Below are 26,928 nucleotides of genomic sequence, written 5' to 3' on the forward strand. Positions count from 1 at the left end.
TCAAAACCCATAAAGACAGTTAACTGATATGGCCAATAGTTTCCTACAAAAACACCACCACCTTTATTGAAATTTGTAGCCAAACTACTCAAACCATTAATTACAATGTCAAACTCTATGATTAAAAATATGGAGATGACCTTTTCCAAAAAATAAATAGCATAATTGCACAGTTTGGGAAGTGCTGCCCAAAGAACACTCTCTCAAGATATGCTCCATAAACATAGAAGGACTATTTAAATCCAAAGCCATCAGCAAAATAGACAAAGACAAAGCAATTGACGTCTTGGCTCTCCAGGAAACCGATGTTACACAGCCCTTGATAAACTAAAGATCCCAGGCCTAATTCTCATGTCTTACAACTGCCATCCCAAGCATGGCCTGGCAACCTACACAGATGTCCAGGACATGTGTACCTGATGCAGAATGCTCCATAGGTTAAAGTTCAAAATACCACCATCTACAATGTCTACAAATCACCATCGCAATCCTGTCCTGATCAGATGGACCGGCCACCACCTCACCCTGCTATCTGTGTTGGTGACTTCAACTCTCATCACACCGTGTGGGGCTATTCCTCTAACAACCAGGGTGGTAATAATCTAGTTAACTGGATGGATACATATAACCTGTATTTAATTTACGATTCCAAACAGGAAGGCACTCTCCACTCAGCCAGATGGAACAGAACCTACATCCCAGATCGGTGCATAGTTTCTAAAGACTGAAGACCACCCTCTACCAACAACTAGAACCATCCTCAACAGATTCCCTAATAGTCAGCATTGTCCTACACTAATAGAGACAGACACATCAATCCCAGTCATCAGTGCAACACCAATCGCTAGATGGAACCTTCGCATGTCCAACTGGAAAGTATTTTAGAAACAAATCAAGCACCACCATTAGAGCAATTCCACCCACCCCTAATTGCTATCCAAGATTTGTTAAACTAATCAAAACTGCAGCCAACGCCTCTATTCCTAGAGGCTACAGAAAACAATACATCCCATGCTAGAGTAGAGAAACTGAGAAACTTTTAGCCAAATATGAAGAGACTAAAAACCCAACTGCTGCTAAGGAGCTCATAGCAATGCTGGATAAAAACAGAAAGGAAAGATGGATTTCAACCATCCATGAACTCAATTTCACATCTAGCCAGAAAAGCTGGTCATTTCTGAGAAAATTAGGTGGAGCAGAACCAACAACACACAAAACAACAGAGATAACTCTTGATCAAATGGCTAATCATTTATTGAAAACCTCCATGATACGTCCCAGCTCTATTGGAAAATTACTGTGCAATCTTCCATCAGGCAAATCCTGAAGATGGGCCCTGAGCTTCCTGAACTTGTACATCCAGTATCTCGGGAAGAGGTACTGGCAGCCTTAAAACTTGCCAAGAATGGCAAGGCTGCCCTTTTCTCATAAAACCCAAACCAGGGAAAGATCCAAAGAATGTCAAAAATCTACACCCTATCTCCTTGCTTTGCTCCACCTTTAAGCTCTTTGAAAGAATTCTCCTTAAAAGAATTTCACCACTCATTGAAAGAGCACTCCCAATTGAACAAGCTGGTTTCAGGCCAGGAAGAAGTTGCTGTGACCAGGTCCTGGCCCTGACAACACAGATTGAAGCAGGCTTCCAGAAGAAACTTAAATCCAGAGCCACTTTCATTGACCTAACATGCTGGAGCAGAGAAACTGAGGAACTTTTAGCCAAATGTGAAGAGACTGAAGATCCAACTACTGCTATGTCAGCTTATGACACGTTTGGATCAGGGATGTCCTCTTAAAGCTAGGAAATATTATAAGGTGCAAAAAAACCTTCCAGCTTTTTGAATCCATTCTCCAACAGAAAGATACGGGTCCATATTGGCAGAAAAAAGAGCAGGCCCAGATTCTTTCACAATGATCTCCCACAGGGTTCTGTGTTATCCCCTTTACTCTTTAACATTTACGTGTACGACTTATCACATACCAGCTCAAGCAAGTATATGTACACTGATGACCTAGCGATCCTACATCAAACTACGTCCTTTGCCAACCTGGAATCAACCTCGAACACAGACCTGAACATCCTGGAAAAGTACTTCAAGCATCCAACAAAAACTGTGTCCACAGTATTTCACCTGAACAATGCAGAGGCGAATCGACACCTCAACCTTTCTTTCTGTGGAAAAATGGTAGAACATGAGCCTTACCCAAAATACCTTGGAGCGAGCCTGGACAGAAGCCTAACCTATAAAAGGCACATCACCAACCTGTCCAACAAAATTAAAATGAGAAACAATATAATTTCAAGGCTTGCTGGAACAACCCGGGGTTGTGGTGCAGAAGTCCTAAGGTCATCTGCACTAGGCCTCGCATTTTTTGCAGCAGAATATTGTGCCTCTGTCTGGGAAAGAAGTGCACACACACTAACATTATAGACACCCAGCTAAACTCTACCATGCACACAATTAGTGGGACAGTGAGAAGCATCCCTCTCTCCTGGCTGCCTGTCCTATCTGACATTACTCCACCAAGCATACGGAGAAGACAAGCCTCAATTAAAGCATTTAATAAAGCAATGAGCAACCCACTCCTGCCCCTGCACCAGACTCTTATAAATCCACCTAGTCTTCGTCTAAAATCTAGAAAGCCTTTCTGGTCCATGGACGAACTCTCTTCAGCTGCCTTGCCATCAACACCTGACACGAGGAGAGAATACTGGTCCAACAATCTCCCAACAAAAGGCTTCCTGGTAGAAGATTCCTGTGCTCTGCAGCCTGGTTTTGCTCTTCCTAGGAAGATTTGGTCATCAATCAACAGGATCAGAACTAACCAAGGCAGATGTGGCTACCTACTGCATAAATGGAGGCTGTTAGACCACCCTTATTGTGAACGACTGCCCAAGGCACCAATTTCATGGTGGTGGCCTACAGGACATCCACAAGGTGACGGATGAGGCCTTGGATTGGCTTTCCAGACTGGACATTGATGTGTAGCTGTTCTCTATTCCTTTTGCAATAAGAATAAATAATAAATAAACTGGAAGCCTGAAGTATGCTGACAAAGCTTTCCAATTATGTATTAAAAAAACATCAGTCCACCCATGGTACTAATTATACTGTAAGTTTACTTTTCATGGGGGTGAGGGCTAATTGCAAAAATACAATTAGCCCTAGAGCTGGGGGTCATAGTGCCCCAATGCAAATTTAAGTTGAGTGTCCCTTACTTTTTTTAAAATGTAGATAAAATTTAGTTTAAAAACTCAAAACACACATTTTTATGTAAAATTGTACACTTTGAAAAATACATATATTAACAACAGCAAAAATTGCAAAACATACAAAAATGCAGAGAGAGAGAGACTAGAATTAAAGATACATAAGTTGATGATTGCTGGCTATAAGCTATTATAACTAGAGATGTACAAACGAGAAAAATTGCACAATGACAAGAATTTAGTTTTCAATGGAAAAAGCAATGTATGAAAAAAATAAATGACTTAAAAGTTTACTTTTGTTGATTTTATGGAAACAAATTTATCCAAACCAGTCCAACCGGTCTTTCAAGTGAAATACTAGATCTTAGATACGTTTTAATTACTCTCAGTCTTGAAAATGATCGTTCGCCACTTGCTACTGGAAGTATCAAAAATATTTGAAGTGAAATTGTTAAATTAATAAAGACGCTATTTAAATCATTTGCATACACACACACACACCCATATATATATATTTTTTTTGAAATATTTTCAGTGGGTCTAAGCTCTTTCAATTTATCTAAGAGGTATGTGGATAAACCTTTAGACGTTTTAAAAATCTGTATTTAATTATACAATTCAGTGGCACAAATATCCTTTTCTTCACCATCAGTTAGTGCAACTTGTCAGTTATCACAATGTTTTCTTAAAGTGTCCTCATTCATATTAGAAAGTTCCTTGAAATTGGATAAACACGGAAATATGTTAAAAGTGACTTGTGAATTAATAATAGTGTCCACAATTGGAAGAAACAATGTAACTTGGAAATAAAAGGCATTAGCTTATTATTGTTATTATAAATTCTTCAGTAAAGTCGATTACATTATTTAACACGTTTATAGATTCACTTAAATTTGCGTTTGGATTTTTATTATTATTATATGACACCTCCAAGGAGTCCAAAGACTCATCAAGGGAGGGTCTCTCTCTGTCTCCACCACTCAATCTACCAACTACAGCGAACCACAACTACCATCATTATCTACATCAATGCCATCTACTTGCCACCACCACAACACTAGTATTTTCACAGACAGTTAGAAACAATGCCCACGGCAGGATTTGAACCTGCAGCTTTTTGGCTGGACAGCAGATACGCTAAACACTTGGCCAACCAAGCCATTTTACTTCTAAATTGATCTTGCACAAAACTCATACTAGATTATAAGTGAACACAAAAATCCATACTATTCTAATTTTCAAAGCTAATGTTTTTGCTTCATATTTTGTACTATTGTCGTCAATTTGAATATTATCATAAATATCCACAAAATAATTTAAAACTTCTATATTATATCTAAGCGAACGAAGAGTGTCAATCCTCACTTCCCATAGTTTAGTCAAAACACTAAAGAAATTATAAATTTCTAGTATAATGCTAAGAAAAAAAATCATTGTTTTGGTATTAACTTGAGTAGCATCAGCGATCACCAAATTTAATGTGTATACAAGCGCACAGGACAAAGAGTGCTCCAGGGTTAATATTCGATAAGTGTCTCTGAATGCCACTGTGTTTTCCTGTCATATTTGCCCCATTATCGTATCCTTGTCTCTGCAAATTTTTAATATCTAAATTTAAATATTTTAATTTATCTAAGAGGTACATGGACAAATCTTCAGACTTTTTGAGAAATTTAGTTAGCTGCCCTTTCTGTTTCTCTTTTTCAAGTTGCCGCTTTTCTTTTTTTAATTGCAGCTCCAGATAATTTATTTCGTCTCCATTATGACAAAATTTATTCTGAAGTAAAAAATCTAGTGAACAAAAAATTCGGTAAGACAAAAAAAATAAAAAAAATAAATAGAAATGTATAAAATGTTTGCTGATTTGTAAAGGCTTATTTTAAATTTGATTCTACTTACCTAAGTGTGAATTAACTACACATTCACTATGTCTGTTTAGCAATCAACGGATCGATGATTTATTTACAAACAACGCGAGAGGTGTGTTTCACAAAAATGCCAAAATGTTACTTCATAATAGAGATTAAGCTAGATACACATGTGTGCCTCACGTCCTAACTGATGAATGTGCGCTACATGCAAAACAGAAAGTCAGTAGCGTAAGGCACCCCCCCCCCCCCGTCACAGAACGTCCAGGATGAGCCCTGCTCGTTTAGTGCTTCTGCTAGCTCTATATGACACAGCGAAAAACAACCACCTGCAGTTTTTGCTAAATGTAATTAAAAGTCGCAGTACAGTAATCCCTTAATTAATGCGCCCCCCGATTACTGCGTCGTTTTTTTCGATACCCAAATTCGATTAGTGCGCCTATATACATCTTAAAAATAAATTATACAGATTTTAAAAATTTTTCATTTATACATTTTTATGGCAAACTATTTTAAAATATCACTCACCAGAATGAAATAATTTAATTACCGATTTAAAACATTTTTTAAATTTATTTAAAAAATGTTTTATATCGTTAAAAATGAAAGTTATTTTTAATGGCATACTACACTACTTCCATGTACACTATGTACCAAATTTTATGTCATCTGCTATAGTACGCCCACAGATTCGAGACCCTTCGACACTTGTGCGCATGTCACAAAAAGGAGAATCCATTCTGATAATAGGGTAATCAATCCGTCTTCTGGGATGAGTTGTTTATTATTACATGTCAGAAAATTAACTTATCTTTTATGATCATTGTAGTTTTTAAAGTGGTAACTATTTTGCTTGTATAACAGTTAGGAAATTTTATCTATAAAGCACGTGATTTAGCGTGTTGGTGACCAATTTGCACGTCCTTCATTTCTTTCTCCCCTTCAATGATAATGTCCAAGAGTTAATTAAATCTCATTCTGAAGAATTGAATGATTCCAACCTGCTAAATTTAGATGCACAGCAGGAAGATCCCAAAGAATATGAAGAAAATTTAACCACTGATAGTCAGCCAAAAGAGATTTCACAAAAACAATTTGAAAATATTTTTCGTACAATGGAAATTTTTAAGCAGCAATATTTAGAAGCTGACCCAGATGAAGAGAGAAGCAGTAAAATTTGCAGAAGAGTAGAAGAGGCAATAGGGCCATATTGTCAGTTGTATGAAAAAAAAAAAAAAAGAAACAAAATGCCTGCCAAACTACGTTAGCTCAATTCTTTGTTAAGAAGTAGAATAATAAAATTTACATTCTGAATATGTTTTATTGTATTTCAGCTTCATGGTTTTCCTTTAACTAAGTACTGAGATATACCTTAATTCTTTTATAAAAAAATTAAGGTTCAAAAAAAGAAATTTGAGGAACGAATCATACTTTTCCCCATAGGTTATTATATTCGATTAGTGCATTTTCGATTAATGCGCCTGTTTTAAAGAACACATTAGGTGCACTAATCGAGGGATTTCTGTATTTATTACAATATAGTTAGTGCATATCCACATTTAATACACGCTAATATTAAAACGTGTTTTTATTTTATTTTTTCTACCCAATTTTTGGTAGAAATAGATGGCAAAGATGTAAGCAAAATGCTACAGACAATTGCTATAGGGAGCTAGTGTCTGTGGCACTAACCTCCTATTTTTTTAAAGCTGTTTTACATATCAATCTAAGAAACTAAGTGTTATTTCACTTAAAAACATATCACATATAAAAAAGTGATAAAAGTGAGCTAAATGCAGATGCTGAGTGCAGTTTAAAAGTGGATACTTCTTAAATGTTAAGAATGCAAATTCTTTCTTCAATTTGAGCAATACCATAAGCATTTGACTCACATTTGATATTTGAAATGTTTTTATATGCGAATTTACTTATGCACAAGTAAGGGTGCAAATATATGATGTGCAACTTGTTTACAGAGGTGAGTTTTCTTTTCAAAGAAAAATAAATGGTTTTGTACTTTTTCAAATCTGATAAAAATAAATTTACTTACATATCTAAATGCAAGAACATATCTTTTGTTCCATCCTCAGGAGTTTCTGCTAAGCTACCCATATGTGACAATGGACTATCAGAATGGTCTGACTGATTAGAGTCTGATCTGCTACATGGCTTTCTATAATAATCTTCTTTTCCTTGATGCTATTGAAACAGATATTTTGGAGTTAATATTTATCAGAAATTTAATATATTTTCATTAAGAACATTAAGATTGAACTCTGAGAGCCTTGGGAAAAATTACTTTTCCAAAAAAAATTTTGGAAAAGTAATTTAATATTATTAAAAAGTACTTATTAATATTTAAAATATTAAAAAGTACTTTAATACTTCTGAACTAGCATTTAATAAGTCAGAAAGAGGTGCATTTGCTTACAGCCATCTAAAAGTGCATTTATTAAGTGAGAAAATCCAAATAACTGGAATTAATAAAGAGCTAAATAACTGGAAGAAGTGCCTATTTTTCTGTTAACTTTTGCAATGATCAACAGAAGAAAAACTATTATAAGTTTGATTTTTGGTTGACTAGAAGAACTTTTTTAGGCCTCTTTTTTCAGCAAAGAAACTTGGAATTGTAGTTACAAGCCATAACTCAGAAAAATCAACTGCAAGGCTAACACTATTTCAGACAACAGTACTAATTCAACACATGATGGCTAAGGATAGAGACTAGCTGCCTATTGATAACCAAAAGTCAGGGCTTAAGAGTTCTACCTACTTCCCTTGAAGAGCAAAAAAAGTATTACAGAGAGTATAATTTGACTAAAGCAAACAAACGAAATCAAAGAGAATTTTTTTTTTTTTTGTTACTGTACTATAGAGCAGCACTTCCCATACTGTGGGCTGCAGCCCCTTGGGGGCCATTAGTTTTGTTGAGGGGGGAGGGGCATGAAATAATGAAAACAAATTTAAAATATTTCAAGATCATGTCAAATATGTATGTAAGATGCTAAAAATGTAATATTTGCATTTAATTTTTGCAATATTCACTGTGTATGTTTTGTATTGAATATAAATACAATAAATATTATAATAACATATGTAAGTATTACAATTTTTCTTTTCGATGGGGGCTGTAAAATATTTTAATTTTTCCAAAGGCACCTTTACATCCATAAGTTTGGGAAACACTGTTATAGAGTATCTTCCTCATCTCTCTCTCTCTCTCACACACAAAGTGCCTAGCTGAGTGATTCAGTCACTAAAACTCACTGCTTGTTAACTGCAAAGGCTGTGAGTTTGAATCTGAAATAAAGTACAGGCATTCGTAAAAGCCTGCTTTGGAAGAGCTTGAATAGTTCCTTTAAGATATTCAAAAAAGGTTATAAACCTATGCTACATTTGACATTATGTGTGGTTTAGGAATAATCCAGCAACTTTAAGCTAAAGACTAAACATAGTACTTTTCCCAGAACATCAGATTTGTAATAATCAGGAAGGTGATTAAAATCAATTACTAAATGATGACTTTTATAAACATTCATGTCATAGTGGAATTCTGTGCAAACATTCAGATAAATATGCTAAACTGAATACAAGAAAGATTCATTAATAGAAAATAAGGCTTTCATATTAGCTCATCATTGTTTGTGGTCTTTTCAGTCATCTAATCATCCTTTACAGTCTGCACGGTTAGCTGAGTGGTTACGTGCTCCGCAACCATATGCCTGGGAAAGGAGTGTCCTGTGTTCGATTTTCGTCGCTGATGTGAGGAGCTAAGGATCTGTTCTCAGACATAGCCAAGTTAGCCTGTCTCAGGTGTGGACAGCAGGGTTTTTCTCTCCAATTTATCTGGGGTTTTTCCTCCTGCAAACCAGTCTTAAGAACATGATGCGTCACAGATAATTACACATGGTTGCGCGTGGGGGTATGACCTCACTCGTGAGTTATGAAAGCCAAAAATGAGAAGCCAAGGCCCTACATGGGGCTGTAGTGCCAAAGAAGAAGAATCATCCTTTACAAATTTCTAAATATTAAACTGTACATCAAATTTCATCCTTCTCCTTCCTTCAGAGCATCACAATCACAATCTTCTAATTATTCTAACAAATGAAATGTATCAAAAAAAAAAAAAAAAAAAATCAATGGACTGTTGGTTGTGAACACTTGTAAAATTGCTTATTGAAAAGTAATCTAAAAAGTTCAGAAAAATAATTGCTAGTTGGAAATTTATAAAACTCTTAGAACTTCTGATTTCATTAAATACTAGTTACATGTGATTATGCTTACTAAGAGTGTTTTTTGGGTCCTAACAGCCAGATTTGGCAAGCCTTCTTCATATTTATTCAGACTCAATATTTAACCTAAAACTTGAGGAGCATGAAGCCAAATTTTGTATACGTTAACATAACAAAAAATTGACTTTTGTCAATTTTTGCCGCTTATAATTATTGTTTACATTTATTAATCATTCTCTGCTTATCATATCCACATTCTAACACTACATATAATACTGAATCTGGATTTAGACGATATCTCATCTCATTTCACTTTTCATATTTCAACTCATTCATGATCGATGATTTTTAAAATTAACTACTCAGGACTAACATTCAGTTAATAAAAATTATTAATTTTCTTGACATTTAAAATCAAAGTTAACAAAATTAAGCTAATTTATATACATGTGTGTTATGTGCACAGGTCTTTGTGATGGTACTTCGTGGCTACAATGTTTATTCTTCTAGTCTGCATATTGCAGAAAGTAAGCATATGTATAGTAACATATGTATAGCAGGTGGTCACGAATATGTTAATTTTATTAAGAAGAAGATTTCTATTTTTAAGTTTGAAAATGTTCTTAAATTATAAAGTTCACAATTAAAAAAAAAATCGCAAATTTGAGATTTTTCAAGGTAATAGTTTCATTAAATTGTTCAACAGAAGTATAAAATAAAGATGGAAACACGTCGATGACAATAAAACATTTAATAACATGGTATTTCATGTTATTATATAATATTATATTTCATATTATATAAAAAAAAATCTTTGGAGCAAATTGTTTCTGAACTGGATGATGTTGATAATATATCAATAAGAGCAATCACAAAATCAAGTTTCCATTCAAATCCACTCTTTCTAAGTCTGAACGAGAGGTAATGAGGTTGATTCATGATTTTTATGAGAAGAATTTCAAGCAAAATTGAAAGGTTAGAGATTTAGAATAACTCTCAATTAACAGAGTATTGCTTGTACAAAGATGTGATATTATTTCATTGCTGATCTTCAAGGAAATGATAGTGAAATCTTAATATGGTTTGAATTTATAATTCATGGTCAACATCTTAACTGGTATTAATTAGAAATTATTAATTACATAATTAGAAATTATCAGATCAATTTGTGGCAGTGCTAACATCATGGGCAACGATGGCTGTGAATCACCAATTTTGAATAATTTATACCTTAATCATATTTGTGATGTTCATTATTAGAAAAAGACAAATTCTGATGAAAATTAAAAAGAAGACTTTGATCCAAAAGGAAGATGATTTCTCAGATAATGATAGGGAAGAGAAATTTGAAACTGTCAAATTTGAATTAGGAGTCTCATGATTTAATTGAGAAAATTTTCAGACTTTAACAGTATGCAAGTCTGCTGAAGAAAAAAAAAAAAAAAAAAAAAAAAAAAATATATATATATATATATATATATATATATATATTGGGAGTGCACAATTTAATCAAACACCTCAATATTCAACTGCTTCATGATTTAAACAATTTGCTAAAACTGATTAAATTGATTGTCAAACCACTTAGTAGAGAAGATGCAACTTTTTGTTCAGCCAATTTTGCAGTTAACTTTATGTTAATAAAGTTCAAGCAAACTCAAGGAGATTCAGAATGAAAATTGTTGCTTAAAATGGATGCGCCTATAAAAGAGCAGAATGTAGATCTTTTGGGATGAAGCCCCCCCCCAGTATAAGTAATGTGAACAAAGAAACTTCTAATGAAAATACTGTTGAGGCTAATGAAGAAAAATGTTAAAGGAAAAAGAATTGAAGCAAAAAATTCCATATGCCATGCCACTCTCACAAGTGTTGCAATGCTATCCGTATCAACTCAGTCACAGTAGAGTTGCAAATGGGAGATGAAGTGTTCAAGAAATATTTCCATTGGAAAATTTCTGACAGGCATGGAGGTGGATGAGAAATGGCCTTAGAACATCCTATGGAGAGATGAAGCACATTTTCATGTTTGCAGAACAGTAAACACTCCAACTGCTGCATTCAGGCTACAGAGAATCCCTGTGCATTTCAACAAGTTCCCTTACATTAGCTAAACGTCACAGTATGGATAGGATTTATTGCCAAGTTCATTATCAGGCCATTTTTCTTCACAGATATCCATCAAACCAGAGTTGTGACTTGCATAGTCATGGTTGCATGTTATTGAGACATGTTGAGAATTTTTGCCATCACACAACTGCTGCAAAGAGGGTGCTTGAAAGCAACAGTGTTGGATAGAGCACCGTCCCACATAAGATATGAAGCTCAATTATTTTATTAACATTTCACTGAGGATAATATGAGGGTGGTCTGAAAAGTTATCGGCCTCAACCATAGACGGCAACACTATTTGCAAGATTTTTTTTTTTTTCTAAGTTGGTACATCTGTCATAAGCATCCATGTGAAATTGCAAGTCATTCTATCAAGTACTGTAGTTTGTTCTATACAGCTGTCTCAAGCAAAAGTGTTATCTGTATCCCTTGAAATGGATAAAATTGAGTATCATATGGTTATAAAATTCTTTGTAAAAAAAGGTTTAATGCCAAAAGAAATTCATTTGAAGTTCATAAAAGTTTATTGGCACTCTTCTCCTTTGTTTTTGAAATGGGCTTTGCAATTAAGAAATGGGCTGCCGAGTTTAAACATGGCCGTACCAGCCTTGAAGATGATCCACGTGAAGGACGTCCAAAAAGTGTAACAACACCAGAAATCATTGATCAAGTGCACGATATGGTATTGGATGACCGGAAAGTCAAATTGCATGAAATTACTGAGACTATAGGCATTTCAAAAGAACATGTAGGATATATTTTGCATGAAGAATTGCAAATGAAAAAGCTTTATGCAAGATGGGTGCCACGCTTGCTCAGATCAAAAACGCACTCACGCGAAAATCACTGAACAGTGCTTGGAGCGTTTTAACAAGAATAAACTGATTTTGTGCATCAATTTATTACTATGGATGAGACTTGGATTCACCATTATACACCAGAATCCAAACAGCAGTCAAAACTGTGGACAGAAGCCAGCTTTTTTTAGCACTAAAGAAGACAAAGTCAGTTCCATCGACAGGAAAGGTCATGGCATTGGTATTTTGGGATGCTAAAGGCATTTTGTTTATTAATTTTCTTGAAAAGGGTAAAATAATAACCAAGGAATATTATTCTGATATTTTAACCAGACTAGACAAAAAAATTCGTGAGAAAAGACCCGGTTTGCAGAAGAAAAAAATCATCTTTCATCAGGACAATGCACTTGCCCACAAAGATGTTTTGGCAATGGGAAAATTAAGGGATCTGCACTATGAATTGTTGGAACATCAGCCCTATTCTCCAGATTTGGCTCCCTCTGACTTCTATCTCTTCCCAAAATTAAAACTCTTCCTCGCTGGTCAGCGTTTTTTTTTTTATATCAAGAGATGATTGCAGCTGTAGAGGGGTATTTTGCAGATCTGATTGAGAACACTACAGGGACGGGATAATGATGCTGGAGCATCACTGGAATAAATGTATTAGTCTTAAGGGAGATTATGTCGAAAAATAAAAATAATTTTGAAATTATAAATTCGTTTTTTTTTTTCATTGTTAGGCCGAGAACTTTTGACCACCTTCGTATAATCAGTTGCTCATTTTCTATGAAATGGACACATCTGAGCATTCACCAGACTTTAACCCCTGTGTCTTTTGGCTGTGGGGTTACCTCAAAAGCATGGTATATTGGGGCAAAGTTCTTCACCACTTGATTTGAAAGACAAAATTGCAGGAGAAAGAAAAAATATACTTAAACTGTATTAAGTATATAACATAGTTTATTAAGTATAAATCTGTTGTACAGATATATCAAAAGTAAAACATATATGATAATTTGTAATAAAAATTTTATATAGCAGATATAAAAAAAAGTTTCATATAATAAATATCTTAATAATACATGTGAAAAATGTAAATTTCACTAAATAACTAAGCTTGTTTGCATCCTAGGTAAATGTGTAAAAATTAGTGTATATTATAACTTTCTAAATGTACCACATCACATCACTGCCAATATAAAGGTGATGGTACACTATATTGTTGCATACTCCCCCCCCCCCAAGCACAGTGTACATGTATATTTTACTAAAGAGAAGTCTATGCAATCATTAATTCCTTTTAGAGATCTTTCCTTTCCTTCATTTCCAAGCTTCTTTTAAATAGCCAATGGAACATTTGCCACTCTCCTGATATTTATCTTCTCAAGGCACATACTGACTTAATTCCTGGGAAATTTTGATATGCTTTCTCCTTTCAAGTACTGCACTGTGGATGGAAAGATTTATGTTTGAATCCTGACTAGGACACAAAAAACCTTTATCATGGCTTTTCAACTGAAAGTGAGTTAGCTCCTCTCACACTGAGGTGGCAGGGTTTTGCATTGTGCAAACAGGCCAAGAGAACACACAACAAGAACACATATTTAGGTATAACATTAACTACATTAACTACCTTATCATAAAATTATGAAAGTCAATCCCGGCAGATCACGGGCCTTAAGAATCATCCACCATGAAATCTGGATTTTTTTTTTTTATCCTTGTAAACAATCACAACATGCTGCCTCCCTGAGTAAATCTTTTTTTTTTTTTTTTTTTTTTTTGCAAATGATTCTTCAAGGTTTTGTTTTGTGTTCACTCTTCAATTTTTACTTTAATAATATTTATATTATTAAAAGCCAGATAAATCCAGAGCTCTTATTATTCCAAAGAGGTGATATCCAGCATCCCATCTTTATGATAAAGGCAACGTTATTTCTCATTTTGCCTTGTATCCTAAATGAATGGTTTTAAGTGAAATAAATCTCTCATGAATGTTTACTTAATAAGATCCCTCTTAGCAGTGTAAAAATGACATAAAACAAACAAGAAATTATTATTATTTTAAAATAAAAGTGTGTATTTTATTGTCATCTACGTCAAAATTATAAATGCATTTACTTGATATACCATAATTTCAAGTGAATTCATTGATAATTTTGATATGAAATGGAGGAGAACAAACAAAGATACTTACTTGCAACATATGCTCTTCTTCAAGCTCCTTTTCGACCCTGGAATAAACTTTCCTAAAACGAGGAGAACAGGAAGAAAAGCTGCTAAAAACTGAGTTTTCCTCATTTTCTTCAATTTCTTCAGAATCTTCAACTTCATGGTTATATCTATCAGTACGAGCTGAAGTTATAAATAAGAAAAACAAATTATTTATGATTTGAATGACTGATATTCTTATAAATTATAAAAAATTGGATGTTAATAACAAACATAATAAATGAATCAATAAGATTCAAAACTTCATTTATTCATGAGCTGAATGTCTATAAACATATAAACACAACTAGCTATAACCTAGTTATAACTATTAAAAGTATTTTTTATTTATTTTTGTTAATCATACGAAAATTAATAGTATTCAAGCTTTATATTAAAACTATACAAAATTGTGATATACTATTTGTTTTTAACAATTGCTTTACAGTTAGAAATAAGAGGTGTGATAAATTTCCAGAAAGCACACTAAAAAAACTATCTTTGCTTACCTGTAGAGTGGTGGCTGCTATCATCGTCAAAGTAATTCCCTTCTGCAGCAAGACTTGGAAGGTGATAGTAGCTACTATTCCAGAGATGATTCTGTGATTGTTTGAGATATTTCTGGAACTCATCTTCTGGAATGCTTTTTATTACTGATGCCACATGACACTGGATGTTAGAAAATCTGCATCCTTTCAAGGCATTTTTCAGGTTTAAAGCAGCCAAAAGTTGAAAGGGGCCAAGTGTGAATATGGGGAAATGGTCCAATTTTCCAACTGATTTTTTAACAAGAAACTTGTGGACAGTTAATGCATCATGTGTAGGGCGATGTCATGATTAATCCAAGTTCAGGTCTCTTCATATGAACAGCTTCACATAACCTTACCAGCATGTTTAAATAATAATGCCAGTTCACTGCCTGTCCTTGTTTAATAAATTCAAAATGAACCATGTTCTTATGATCAAACAAACGTCATTTTGATCTGAAATCGTGATATTCATGCCTTTTTCAGTCTTGATGAAGACAATCTTTTCCAATGAATGCTTTGTTGTTTTCTTTCAGGATCATACTTAAAGCACCAAGTTTCATCACCAGCAATAACTCTGTCAAAAACAGTCAATTGTGAAGAAAGATTAGAACAAACATTGTGCCACTGTTGCCTTTTGATCTTCACTCAAAATTTGCAGAACCATTTTTGCAGAAAATTTTCTCTTTGATTCTGTCTAAATTTGATTCTTCTGTCATTAACCATACACGTACCAAACTAACTGCCACACCTTTCTACATTTTCACGTCTGATGAGTTTGTAGTCATCCAATTCTTCTGTCATTTCTCTCATGTCTCTTGTCCTCTTTTACTTTTTATTCTACTCAAACATGAAAGACTTTTTTCATAACATCATTATCATAAACAACTCTTAACATGTCTGGAGTTTCATTTACACTTCTGCCTAAATATGCACAAAATATCATGTGAATGCACTTCTATATTCTGTTCACTTATTTTTCTACAAAAACACATATGCAAGCGCTACCATAGCTCGTCAACAACCGGCTTGATTGTTAGCCATGTCTAAACATGCAAAATTATGTTGGTTCTGCCTGATTTGCCATACATGTGATAGTATGAAACATTCCAGGAATTCAATTGTCACATCTCTAATTGCATAAGAAATACTGATATGAACGATATCAATAACTTTCTTATGGTAATCAAATATGTAGAAATCTAAACAAAATAAGTTTCTTTCGCACACAGTGCAGAGAAACTATTTAACAATGATAATAATAAATATGCAGAAATGTTTATTCTTAATACCTTTCATTAACCTAGACCCATGATGAAGTCTATTTGGCCTTGTTGTAGAACTTTCTCTTTTCACTCCCTAGATGTACTTAAAAGGTCCGAACCTAAAGTATATTTTTCCACCCTTTCACCACATACATAACCATGTTTGAAGACATTCATATCTTTATCATGTTTGCATACCATAGCTGAACTTTCACACACATTTTTCCCATTCCTCTTGTGATGATTTAACTTCCCTGACTCTTTGCATTAGGTCTCATACCAAGAAGTAATTTTTTCAGGCTCCTGATGCCAAATGAATTCAAGTGTGCAGGCCATCCCTCTTATACAAGTTCTTCTCTGTCATCAAACTCACTCCACACATCTAAAAACTTTTGCATCCATTTCTTTTACACAGCATATGTGTGAAATCATTTGCTATCATCGCCCTCCTTAACTCGGTACCTACAATTTTTACTCTCTCACATTTCTTTCTCGCTTCTTCCAACAGACCATTCATATCTTCTCTCATACTATATTTGTTGCTACTTAAATTATTAGTTCCTACCAGAATTACCATTTTGGTAGACACTAATAATTTAGTGGTAACTGTTTAGTAATAAACAGTTGCACAAAGAGCATGCTAGGAGAGTGACTCAGTTGGTAAGGACAGAAAAGTGCAGTATAAACAGAAATCAGCAAATCAGGCCTTGGGAATTTTTTTGATATGTGGCAAGCAGAAAAAAAAAATATTATCGCAAGATGATGATGTTAACAGATGTTAGTGGGTAATTGGAACTGTAGAGGACATAGTTAAGTGAGCAGTTCATCAGGGTATTTCATCAGAAGTGTGAAATCAGAAGCTCAAGTGTAGATAAAGAGATGAGAGAAGACTTAATAGTGAGAGAGCAACAGGTATAGAAGGAGTTAAGTAAGCTAGATGTCAATAAGACTTGACAGCATATCACCACGTATCTTAAGGGAATGTTTCAGAGAGTTTAGAATCAGACTTTGTCTACCTGTTTGAAAAGTATTGAAACAGCACATGTCTCAAAGGAGTGGAAGGAAGGTAAAATTGCTCCACTTCACAAAGGTGGTGATGAGGTTAAGGCTACAAATTATAGGCCAATCTGTATATATCTAGAGTTGTAGTTAAGGTATTAGAGGGGTTGGTGAGAGATAAGGATACAAGAGTGAGTTGATAACAGTGGTGGTCTTTGTGCTTGTCAGCATGGGTTTGTTAAAGGGAGGTCATGTTTTACCAAACTGCTTATGTACTTTAATGTGATGAATGTATTAGTCAAGGGGGGGATGCATATACAGTATTATACTTAATTTTGCAAAGGCTTCACACCACAAGTTGATAACTAAACTGAAGTAGATGGAACTGCATAATAGATGAATAGGCAACTGGCTCTCAGATCGGTATTATCAAGTTGTGTATGGGGATGCAGTATTCCAGAAGAAGAAAGTATGGTGGTTTTCCACAGGCATCTGTCTTAGAAAAACTGGAGAGAATAATGAGGCATCAAGCAGATGTGGCCTTATAGGATGACTTGAATAGATTGCATGAGTGGACAACAGTATAGAACTGTCAGTTCGATGCTACAAAGTGTACGGTTCTGAAATTTATTATTATTATTGTATAAGCACATCCATGAAGTCAGAAGATTCATTGCGGGACATACAATTTATCCACACAATCTATCATACCTCTTCTTGAATCCATTAAAAGACAAAGCACTAACAACTGATTCTGGCAATCCATTCCATTCATTCACAACACTCCAAGTGAAAAATCTAGTCCTCATTCCCTTGCAAACCACACTTTTACTCAACTTCAGGGATGACGTCTTGTTTTGTCCTCTCCAGCTAAGTGCTGCAACATTTCCTCTGCATCAATCCTATAAAATCCTTTAAGTAACTTAAATTCTAGTAGCAAGGCTTATACGTTGGTCATACATAACTGGTAATTAGCTTACGGAATTAACAACACATATAAAGTATATTAATTAAAGGTAACTTTAAAGAATAACTTCTATATTTTGGCAACGTCACGTTGCCATCTTCAGGAACATAAAGATATGGTATGTGCATGCAGGCACTAACAAAAGCAAATGAGGAAGAAAGCAAGAAATTAATATTGTTTCTAAAGTCCTAATGGTGCCCTCTGGCAGGCTAAATTGGTTGTCTTGGCAGTTGGGCTGAAGTTCTCATAATGTAAGTCTCCCAAATTTGGGGTAGTTTCATGCACCCAAATTTGTTGAGGTTAGGAATGTTTTTTAGAGCTGCTGATGATTCCTTGAATAATCTTTTGTATTTAAACTTGCTGCGGTGTATTATTTTTGTTTTCTTCCAACGAATTCTATGGTGGGTATCTAAGGCATGGTCTGCCAGCCCAGAGCGGCTGTACTGGTGAAACCGGATGTAGTCTTTGTATTCTGAAATCCTGATATTTGTTGTTCTGCCTGTTTGGCCAAAGTAGGACAATTTGCAGCTGCAAGGGACCTGGTATACACCAGGTAGGTCTAGAGGAAGTGGTTGGTCTTTGGTAGAGCAGATAAGGGATGTTGTGAGGGTGTGGTGGTGGGATTGCTGGTGAATGTATCTGCCAGTATGGGTGGGTTTTCTGTAAACAGAGAAAACCAAAAATCCATCAAGCTGGTGAGTGATTAAAGTGTTTAGGAAGGGGAGGGTGTTGTTTTCCTCTTTTTCTAAGGTGAACTGGACTCTGGGGTGTTGGTTGTTTAAGTGTGTTAGGAAGGAGTAGAGTGTGTCAGATCCATGTGGCCAAATAGCGAACACATCATCCATGTAACGAAGCCAAATAGTGGTTTTTTGTGGGGTGGTTTAAGGCTTTCTCTTCAAAGGTCTCCATAAAGAAATTGACCAAGGGTGGGGAAAGTGGTGAACCCATGACTGTCCCCTCTATCTGTTTGTAGAACTTTCCTTGCCAAACGAAATAGCCCGAGTTCATTGTGAACTGAAATAGGGCTGAGATATCGGGAGGAAACTTGGCTTGGATGACCTCTAAGGTTTCTTTGAGTGGGACATTAGTGAATAGGGAGGAGATGTCAAAACTGACCATTATGTCAGTGTGTTGGAGCGAGAGGTTTTCTATACTGGCTTTAAAGTGGGCTGAGTTTTTTTTATGTGTGATGGTGTGTTGCCAGCATAGTGTGTGAGCGTTTTGGCTAAATGTTTGGCTAATTTATATGTGGGGGAATCACCAGTACAGCCGCTCTGGGCTGGTAGACCATGCCTTAGATACCCACCATAGAATTCGTTGGAAGAAAACAAAAATAATACACCACAGCAAGTTTAAATACGAAAGATTATTCAAGGAATCATCAGCAGCTCTAAAAAACATTCCTAACCTCAACAAATTTGAGTGTATGAAACTACCCCAAATTTGGGAGACTTACATTATGAGAACTTCAGCCCAACTGCCAAGACAACCAATTTAGCCCACCAGAGGGCACCATTAAGATTTTAGGAACAATATTAATTTCTTGGTTTCTTCCTCATTTGCTTTTGTTAGTGCCTGCGTGCACATACCATATCTTTATGTTCTTGAAGATGGCAACGTGACGTTGCCGAAATATAGAAGTTATTCATTAAAGTTACCTTTAATTAATATACTTTATATACATTGTTAATTCTAAACTAATTACCAGTAACTTAAATGTTTCTATCATATCTCCTCTTTTTTGTCTATGAACCAACTTCTGCAGTCCACACCCTCAATCTATTCTCATAGGGAACATTCCACAGACCACTCACCAGTGGCACACTCAGGATTTAATCTTGGAGGGGGCCAAGCACTCAGGTTTAATCTTTGGGGGGGGGGGGGGGAAGTTGAGTATACGATTTGGGAATACACATTACGCATTACATACGAGCTATGACTGAGCATTTGCAGTGATCGCCAATACACGATACTTGTAATCTTCTCTGGCCTGGCTCAGCCAAACGAAGTTGCGCCTGAGCACTACTTCGTTCGCCTTGTGTTCACAGCTGCCAGGATTCCCGAGTGCTAAAGAGTATTCCCACCTTATGTGACCGCTAATTCATAAGTAGCATAGAAATAAAAACATGCCACAACATAAAAAAAAAAAAAAAAAAGGAATTTTAATTAGGAAAAGATTTGTGGAAATTTTTCTAGTGTTTCTACCCTTTTTCTTTTGGGGGGCCAGCCCCCCCCCCTCCCTGGGTGCACCAATGCTACTCACCATCTTGGTTGTGTACCTCTGAATCTTCTCCACCACTTCCTCATTCCTTAGAAACCCAGGAGACTAGACCTGAGCATGTAGTCCAGATGAGAACTTATAAAGATGAATAACAACTTCCTCTACTTGTTATTTCTGCATGTATCTCGACTTGTTAGTGTTTTTCAATATGCAAGTAATCTTAGGTGCTCCCTTAGCAATATGTCCTCTAAACTTCAACTCTGTTATCACTAAATTACCAGTTTCAACAATTTCTTGGAGTACAGTTCCATCAATGTGATAAACAGCTTGCAATCTATTTATCCCCAAATGCATAACTTTAAATTTCTCCACATTAAACTGACACCCACTATTTTTTGCTCATACTGACAGCCTATTTAAACCATTCTGCAAGCTCCCCACATTGCCTTGATTCATTATTGCTCTACCTAATTTTGCATAATCAGCAAACAACTGAATTATTTCCTCTATCATTTATGTGCAAATTAAAGAGTAGTGGTTGCAAGTTTTTCCATTTGGTTATACTATAAATTAAAGATACCAAGAAATTATATACTTGGTTTAATCCTTTATCCAAGTGTAAGCAAACAAGTTTGCACCTGAACTATTTTCAGTCCTGAAAATAGTTTAGGCACAAACTTGTTTGATTACACTTCGATTACCAACCTCAAATCCATAATCTCATCGACAATGCCCCCACTGTCTTACCTGAGCCTACCCTACATTCAGAAAAGCGATTCACACAACCCACAAGGAACAGTAATAACATTTCAAAAACAAATTATTAATTTATAATTTAAATTTATTTTAAATCTAAAAAAAAAAAAAAACATTTAACTTTAATAACAACTTTATATTAAAATATAATAAAACATTGTATAATAAGGCTATTCAATAGCAGCTATTGACTTGAATGTTCTGAAAATCCTTAATGCGATGGATGGGCTTCATGGAGTGATACCAGTTTTCCTATGTCTGGTTTAATATCACTTAGCAGGTGTCTTAAATCTCCACGTTGAGTTATCTGGAGTCTTATTCAAATTAAGTTGATACTGAATCCAACATTATTTCAAAGCTGAATAGAGAAACCACAAGAGTTTCATGCCAAATATAGAAACTATAAAAGTTTCAGCAGATCCAAGCATAAGCAAACCTTTCATGACAGGGGCAACTTGTAGTAAAAGTGGAGTAATACTGATCACTATCCTTAGTATTTCCCATAATGTAAAAGACATCTCCTAGTGGACACGCATAACATCATACATGTCCACTAGGAGATGTGTTTTATATTATGGGAAATACTAAGGATAGTGATCAGAGCTTATTTCATCTTTACTATGAGTTGCCCCTGTCATGAAAGGTTTGCTTATGCTTGGATCCGCTGAAACTTTTATAGTTTCTCTATTCGGCATGAAACTCTTGTAGTTTCTCTATTAGGCTTTGAGATCTCTTTCTGCAACCAAAACTCTTCATAAGATTTTAAGATTTCTTAAATTTTGGCTTCAGTACAAAGTCATTTTGTAGCTCAATTAGTTCTTACTCCATGGCTCCTACTACCTCAGTATCGGAAAATGGATTTATTACCTAATCTGGAACTTCCAACAAAAGTAAATCCTTGATCTACTTGCCTTGTCAGGATGTACTTTTTGAAATGTTCAATTATTCTGGAAGGCTTCATGGCCTCATTAGAGAAGACCCTTTCAAAAATTGGCACATTGGCAGCTGCTGGTTTGTTGGTGCTGGTATGCATCCATATTTTAGGTATTCAATGCTATATAGACTACATTTTCTTCTTTGCCGTATCTGCATCTGCCATTTCTATTCTGGAACATGCAGAAATAAGCGTACATACATATTTGAAAGCAGTTTTTGTAAATAATAATCTTTATCTTTATATCCTCACAATATAACAGAACGTATAATTTGCCAAGCTGTGACACACTTACATAGCTAAAAGCTTCACATTTTTGTTCAGTAAATACGAATATGGGAAAATACATTATAACACACTCAGTACTATTAAGGTAAAAAAGGACCACTTCAGAAATTACCAACAAAAAACTAAAAGAATGTTTTGGAAAACAACAGCATGGAAAACAACGAAAAATGTCTTGGAAACAATAATAATAATCACACACCAGCAATTAATTATTGCACATTTCAGCATTTTGCAGCACACCTTCAGCGCCCCCCCCCCCCGCTTCCTGCTTGCCTCTTGGCACCCCCCTTAAGCAATCCCACCGCCCACTTTGGGAACCACTGCTCTAGATGTACCTTAGCAATCTCCCATGTTACATCCATCCCTTGCAGGGTTTAATACCATGACACAGTTTCAAGCTTTCTCCTAAGCTTGTCATAATCACTTGCTTTGTAATTCTCTTCTTGATAGAATATTCCTAATTTTTTACAATCTCCCAAGTCAAGACTGCATGGTCACTTTCAGAAGAGTGATCCATAACTAACATGGTCACATTAGTTATGGATCGCTCTTCTGATCCCTATGACCAGATCCAATACTCTTGCATCCCAAGTCCCCCTCCATCAAATGCTGCTGTAAATAATCATTTCTCAGTAGGTGTATAAATTCCATTTCCTTCTTGCCACGTGATCTCTCTTCTTTCTAATCTATCTCTCTATCGTTGAAGCCCCCCCCCCCCCCCCATAATTACCAATCAACCTACACTCCTGTATTAATTTGCTGATGCACATCTTTTTAGATCGCTCCTGGAATCTACTGGCCTATAGCAGCAACTAACAGATATTTTGTCTTATTGGCCTTGATCTCACACAAGATTGCTTCAAATGAACAGCCACCCTCCAGCCTATCTCCTATTCTTTCTGGCTGCAATTCATCTGCTATTATCAGCAGTACCCCCCCCCTCTCATATCTCATTTAATCTATCTTCTCTGAAAATACTAAACCCTTCACATTCTGTCCCTGTAACTACATCATCTGCTGTTAGCCAAGTCTCATTAAGGCCTATAACTTTTGGCGAGGTTTCTGATACTTCTGGTATTACTTTACAGAAACTGCAGCATCCCTTTAGACCCCAACCACCTTTACTTCCTAAATGGACTATCCTATTCAATCTTTTGGCTTGAGAGACTAGATTCTGCATTTATTGGTCATTTTCTCTAGACACCTAACACTAAAACCATATTTATATACAGTCGATCAGCTTTATACAAATCCTTCTTTCCATCAAACACAAGCTACAGGTCCACAAACTCTATATCATTCCTTCTGCACAACCTGTGTATTGATTTGCTTGCTATCAATGCCCTCCTCCTCAATTCGCCTCTATCATAGCGTGGCAGGACACTCACAATTTTACCTTCTCACTCTTCATTATTGTTTTGTGCAACAACTCCTTCACATTTTCCCTTATACTAATGTATGAGGGAAAATGTGAGGTTGGCACTAATGAGATGAGATTACCTCTCATCTCATTAGTGCCAACCACGATAGTAATATATTATTAATTTTTGCACCAGGAAAACATGATTTTGTTATACTTTTATTAAGTACTATCTGATCGAATCATCGTAATTTTTTCCTTCCCAAGTTTTTCTCATTTCTTGACAATCTCAATTTTTACCTTGTACCTTTTAGCTTCAGCCCTGCTAATCTCTTGCCTCTTCTGCAAATTTTCAATTTCACACTTGTTCTGTGAAGGATCATATTCAAGCATGCTATTTCCTCATTTATATCTATTTGGTTCTTCATATTTCCATTACCACATGTTCAAAATTAATTCTGACATTTTCGTTTTCCATTTTGCCCTCGATACCATCTGCTCAACTAACATTTGCTTTGTTCTCACTATTTAACTGAGGAAGTTGAGGAGACAAGAGACCTTGAAGTGGTGGACAAGGATCTGAATTTAAAAGGTCACATTATGAAGTCATTACATCAGATTATGGCAATGATGTGGCATAACATGCAGAAATAGAATGGTTCTGGTTCCCTTGTATAAGGCCTTGATCAGGTCTCGTATGGATTATTGTGCACAGATTTGCCCCCAGGTTTTGATGGTGATGAGGATATATTGAAAATGATCCAGAGAAGACTGACTAAAATGGTAAATGGTTTTTGGAATGTGGGATATGAAGACAGATTGAGTTAATGCAGTCTGCAAAGCCTTTGTGAATAGGAGGAAGAGAGGGGATATGATTGAGACATTTAAGTTGGTAAAGGGTTGTTACAGGGTTAATGTGGAAGAAATTTTTCATAGAATTAGGGAAGGTAGTAGAACTAGAGGACACCCCTGGAAGCTGTATAAGGAGGGTGTCTTTTGCATGGACAGTGTGGATGGTGAGAGGAATGCATTGCCTGACATTGTACTGAATGAATACACTGAATGAATTTAAAGTACAATTTGATGGGCTTTGTGTTCAACAATGTGTACCTTCTGTGATGAGTCTTCTGACTCCATGGAGGTCTGGAAATCACAATAATTATTATAATATATTAATATAATTATAACAACAATATATACTGATAGTTACAGACATTGTTTGTATTACCCAAAAAAAAGTTGCAGTGCAAGGTTATCATGTTCCATCAGCCTCTACGCTAGCATCTTTATCTTGCCACAAACACATGGACAAAATTGCCAACAAACCTTCAAAAATATATTACCTGGAGTTTGACTATATTTATCAAGCTCTAGGTATCATATATATTTCTGTACAGTGGTATCTCACTAATCCGAACCTCTTTAGTCCGAACCCTTCAGTAATCCAAACTGCAGTTTGAAAGAGAAAAAAAAAGTTTTATTTATTACGTATTATTATTTTATGTACTATTATTTTTATTTAATAATTATTATTTTAACTGTTATTATTTATTTTATTATTATTAGAGTACAGTATTATTTTTTCATACTGTCGATTGTACGATTATACTGTAGACCTATTTTGATTTATTGTGTGTTCACGTTTACTTTTTTATACTGTAGAGTATGTACTGTATTGTCAGTATGTCACCGCTGTCCTTAATGAATACATTCCTTCAACAATAATAGCGACTTAACCTAAAGCCTGGTTGTCATAACCCTCAGTTTTTCTTTGGTTATTGAAATGAAACGTTGTCGTTTATTGTTTTAGTAAGTGATTTTATTTTTCAGATAAATTTTAAAAGTGACAGTTTTATTGTTTATTAACTTCATTTTTTATTTTACTGTTTTTAACACTAAAATTTATTTCGTTAAAATGGCTAGCGGGTCGAAGCCTAACAAAAGAAAACACGTAACATTATCATTGTTGGATAAGTGTAAAATAATTCGGCGTCTAGGGTGAAGCGTACAACTTGCTACTGAATACAATGCCGGCAAATCTACAATCAGTGACAAAACAAAAAAAACAAACAAACAAACAAACAAACATAGGATTTTAACTTATGTTTCAACCACAGAAGAAGGACCAAGCTAGAGACAAACTCTGAAAACAAGTGATTTTTCTTTACTTGATTCTACTGTTTAGATGTGGTTTCTTCAAGAAAGAAGTCGTCACACTCCCATCTCTGGAGACATTTTAAAGCAGAAAGCTAAGCATTTCCATTCACAAATTTAACCGGATCAGAAATTCAAAGCAAGTGATGGTTGGCTAGAAAAATTTAAGACACGCCACCAGTGGCGCACTGAGGATTCAATCTTGGAGGGGGCCGAGTGCTCATGATTTAACCTTTTTGGGAGGGAGAGTTGAGTAGACGACTTGCGAATACACACTACGCATCGCATACGACCTATGACTGAGCATCTGCAGTGATTGCTAATTCATAAGTAGTATAGAAATAGAAGACACGACACAACATAAATTTAAAAAAAATGAATTTTAATTAAAAGATTTTTGGAAAATTTTCTAGTGTTTTTTCCTTTTCTTGGGGGTGCCCGAGCCCCAAGAATTAGATACGTTGAAGATGTTTTTGCAATCTGGTCCCATGGCTGCCAGACATTAGACACTAAGGAATGTGTCTAATGTCTGGCAGCCATGGGACCAGATCGCAAAAACATCTTCAACGTATCTAAGCCAGACTTTGGGTTTTAAAGGTGAGGAACCTAAGGCAAGTTGCTCAAAATGTTCCATGTAAAAGCTAGCAATGGGGGGGGGATAATGGCGAGCCCATGGCTGTGCCTTCTTTTTGTAAGAAGAAGGCGTTTTGCCGTACAAAATAACCCGACCGTAATACATGAGCAAAGAGCACCGTGATATCTGGAGGGGATTTGTTCTGTAGGAGAAGGATTGTGTCATTGATTGGGACATTCGTGAAGAGGGCAGAGATGTCAAAACTGACTAATAAATCATCTTTTTCTAATGTAATGTCTTTGATGGTGTTATGAAGTGTTGTGTGTTTTTGATATAGGAGGGGGAATGACCTACCAACTCCTTGAGTATTGCCGCTAATTTTTTGGCTAAGTGATACGTCGGGCTATCGATTCTTTCAACTATGGGTCTTAACGGTGTGTTTTCTTTGTGAATTTTCA

The 26,928-nt window shown here is 35.4% G+C and overlaps 1 protein-coding gene across 7 annotated transcripts in view; it reads right to left on the reverse strand.

The window, feature by feature from the left end:
• dop (microtubule-associated serine/threonine (MAST) protein kinase dop) overlaps positions 1 to 26,928 on the reverse strand; it is a 677,535-nt gene that overhangs the window by 47,171 nt on the left and 603,436 nt on the right. For all 7 annotated transcript variants that reach the window (XM_090390876.1, XM_090390874.1, XM_090390878.1 and 4 more), the window contains 2 exons: positions 14,412 to 14,569; positions 7,127 to 7,275 (listed from right to left, as the gene is read on the reverse strand). In XM_090390876.1, coding sequence (XP_090247002.1) covers positions 7,127 to 7,275; positions 14,412 to 14,569 — 307 coding nt within the window. The remainder of the gene's footprint in view (positions 1 to 7,126; positions 7,276 to 14,411; positions 14,570 to 26,928) is intronic.

Source organism: Typopeltis vanoorti, chromosome 3 (assembly GCF_054136105.1).
Source record: "Typopeltis vanoorti isolate ZY-2024b chromosome 3, IOZ_Tvanoo_1.0, whole genome shotgun sequence".
NCBI lineage: Eukaryota > Metazoa > Arthropoda > Arachnida > Uropygi > Thelyphonidae > Typopeltis > Typopeltis vanoorti.